This window comes from Nycticebus coucang, chromosome 3, assembly GCF_027406575.1.
Source record: "Nycticebus coucang isolate mNycCou1 chromosome 3, mNycCou1.pri, whole genome shotgun sequence".
NCBI lineage: Eukaryota > Metazoa > Chordata > Mammalia > Primates > Lorisidae > Nycticebus > Nycticebus coucang.
In genome coordinates this window covers 123,091,507-123,092,740 of record NC_069782.1, presented here as the reverse complement: position 1 = coordinate 123,092,740, position 1,234 = coordinate 123,091,507, and the positions used below count along the sequence as shown (strand labels likewise).

The 1,234-nt window shown below is 42.2% G+C and overlaps 1 protein-coding gene across 1 annotated transcript; it reads left to right on the top strand.

Annotated features, from left to right (window-relative positions):
- The first annotated feature begins 374 nt into the window (after positions 1-374).
- Positions 375-824, top strand: LOC128581872 (thioredoxin-like protein 4B). The gene has a single exon (XM_053585180.1). It carries the CDS (start codon positions 375-377, stop codon positions 822-824), a length of 450 nt encoding a protein of 149 aa, XP_053441155.1.
- Positions 825-1,234: the final 410 nt, after the last annotated feature.

The following is a 1,234-nucleotide window of genomic DNA, read 5'->3' as shown; positions in this document are numbered from 1 at the left end:
TTAATTTTTGCAGTTTTGACCAGGGTCGGGTTCAAACCCACCACCCTCAGTATATGGGACCAGCACCCTACTCCCTGAGCCACAGGTGCTGCCTATACTGGGAGATTTTAAATATACTGTGGGTGCCAAAAAAGTATACATGTTTTAAGAGATCTTATTGGAAGTAAAATTGATCATTCTCAAAAAGTGTATGGAGTCTGGGGTTACTTTGGCTTAGGGTTGACTGCCCAACTCCGGGAAGAAGAAAGGAGCCTCCGGCGTCCTGGCTCTTCTGGGAACAGGTGGTGGGTGTGGACAGCCCTGACATGGAAGCAGGGAGGGGAATTAGACGAGCAAAAATTGACGGTGAAGATTAACATTTGAATTATTTCAAGATGAGCTTCCTATTGCCCAAGCTGACCTGCAAAAAGGAAGTGGACCAGGTGATAAAAAGTACTGCTGAGAAGGTTTTGGTGCTCCGGTTTGGGAGAAATGAAGACACTGTCTGCCTGCAGCTAGATGATATTCTTTCTAAGACCTCTTTTGACCTAAGTAAAATGGCTGCTATATACCTGGTAGATGTGGACCAAACTCCCGTTTATACACAGTATTTTGACATCAATTATATTCCATCTACTGTCTTTTTCTTCAATGGGCAGCATATGAAAGTGGATTATGGGTCTCCAGATCACACTAAGTCTGTGGGAAGTTTCAAAACAAAACAAGACTTCATAGATTTGATTGAAGTAAACTATCGAGGAGCAATGAGAGGAAAACTTATTGTCCAAAGTCCTATTGATACCAAGAATATTCCCGAATATGACCTTCTCTATCAAGACATTTAACACACTAACTGCTGTCAAAGACAAAGAGAAAGACACATCTAGAAACAGTACTTGAATCCCAGCCATGCTGTTTTTCTGGAGTCCTTGGTGAATCTTGGTGAATCTAGTCACTGGTGTCTAGTATCCAGCGGAGAAGGGGTTTGACAAACGTGCATGTAGAGTTCTGGCCCCTGGGGAGCTCGCTCCTCGGCTCACCTGAGATGCCTAATGTCTGCTCCCTGGGAACCTCAGAGCAATCAGTCATTGGTGTTCACTTTTCCCAGGGTGGTTTTTTTTTTTTTTTTTTTTTACCTTCTTTTTATAGTGTGCTTTCCTTATACCTGAAGATAATTCAGAATCTTTCCAAACATTGGCTAGTAACCAATTCAATTTAACCATGTTTATTTGATACACAAGTAAATTGGAGCGTC

What these genes read in the sequence shown, in the direction of transcription:
- LOC128581872 (XM_053585180.1), top strand. Translation starts at nt 375, where the DNA reads ATGAGCTTCCTATTGCCCAAGCTGACCTGCAAAAAGGAAGTGGACCAG.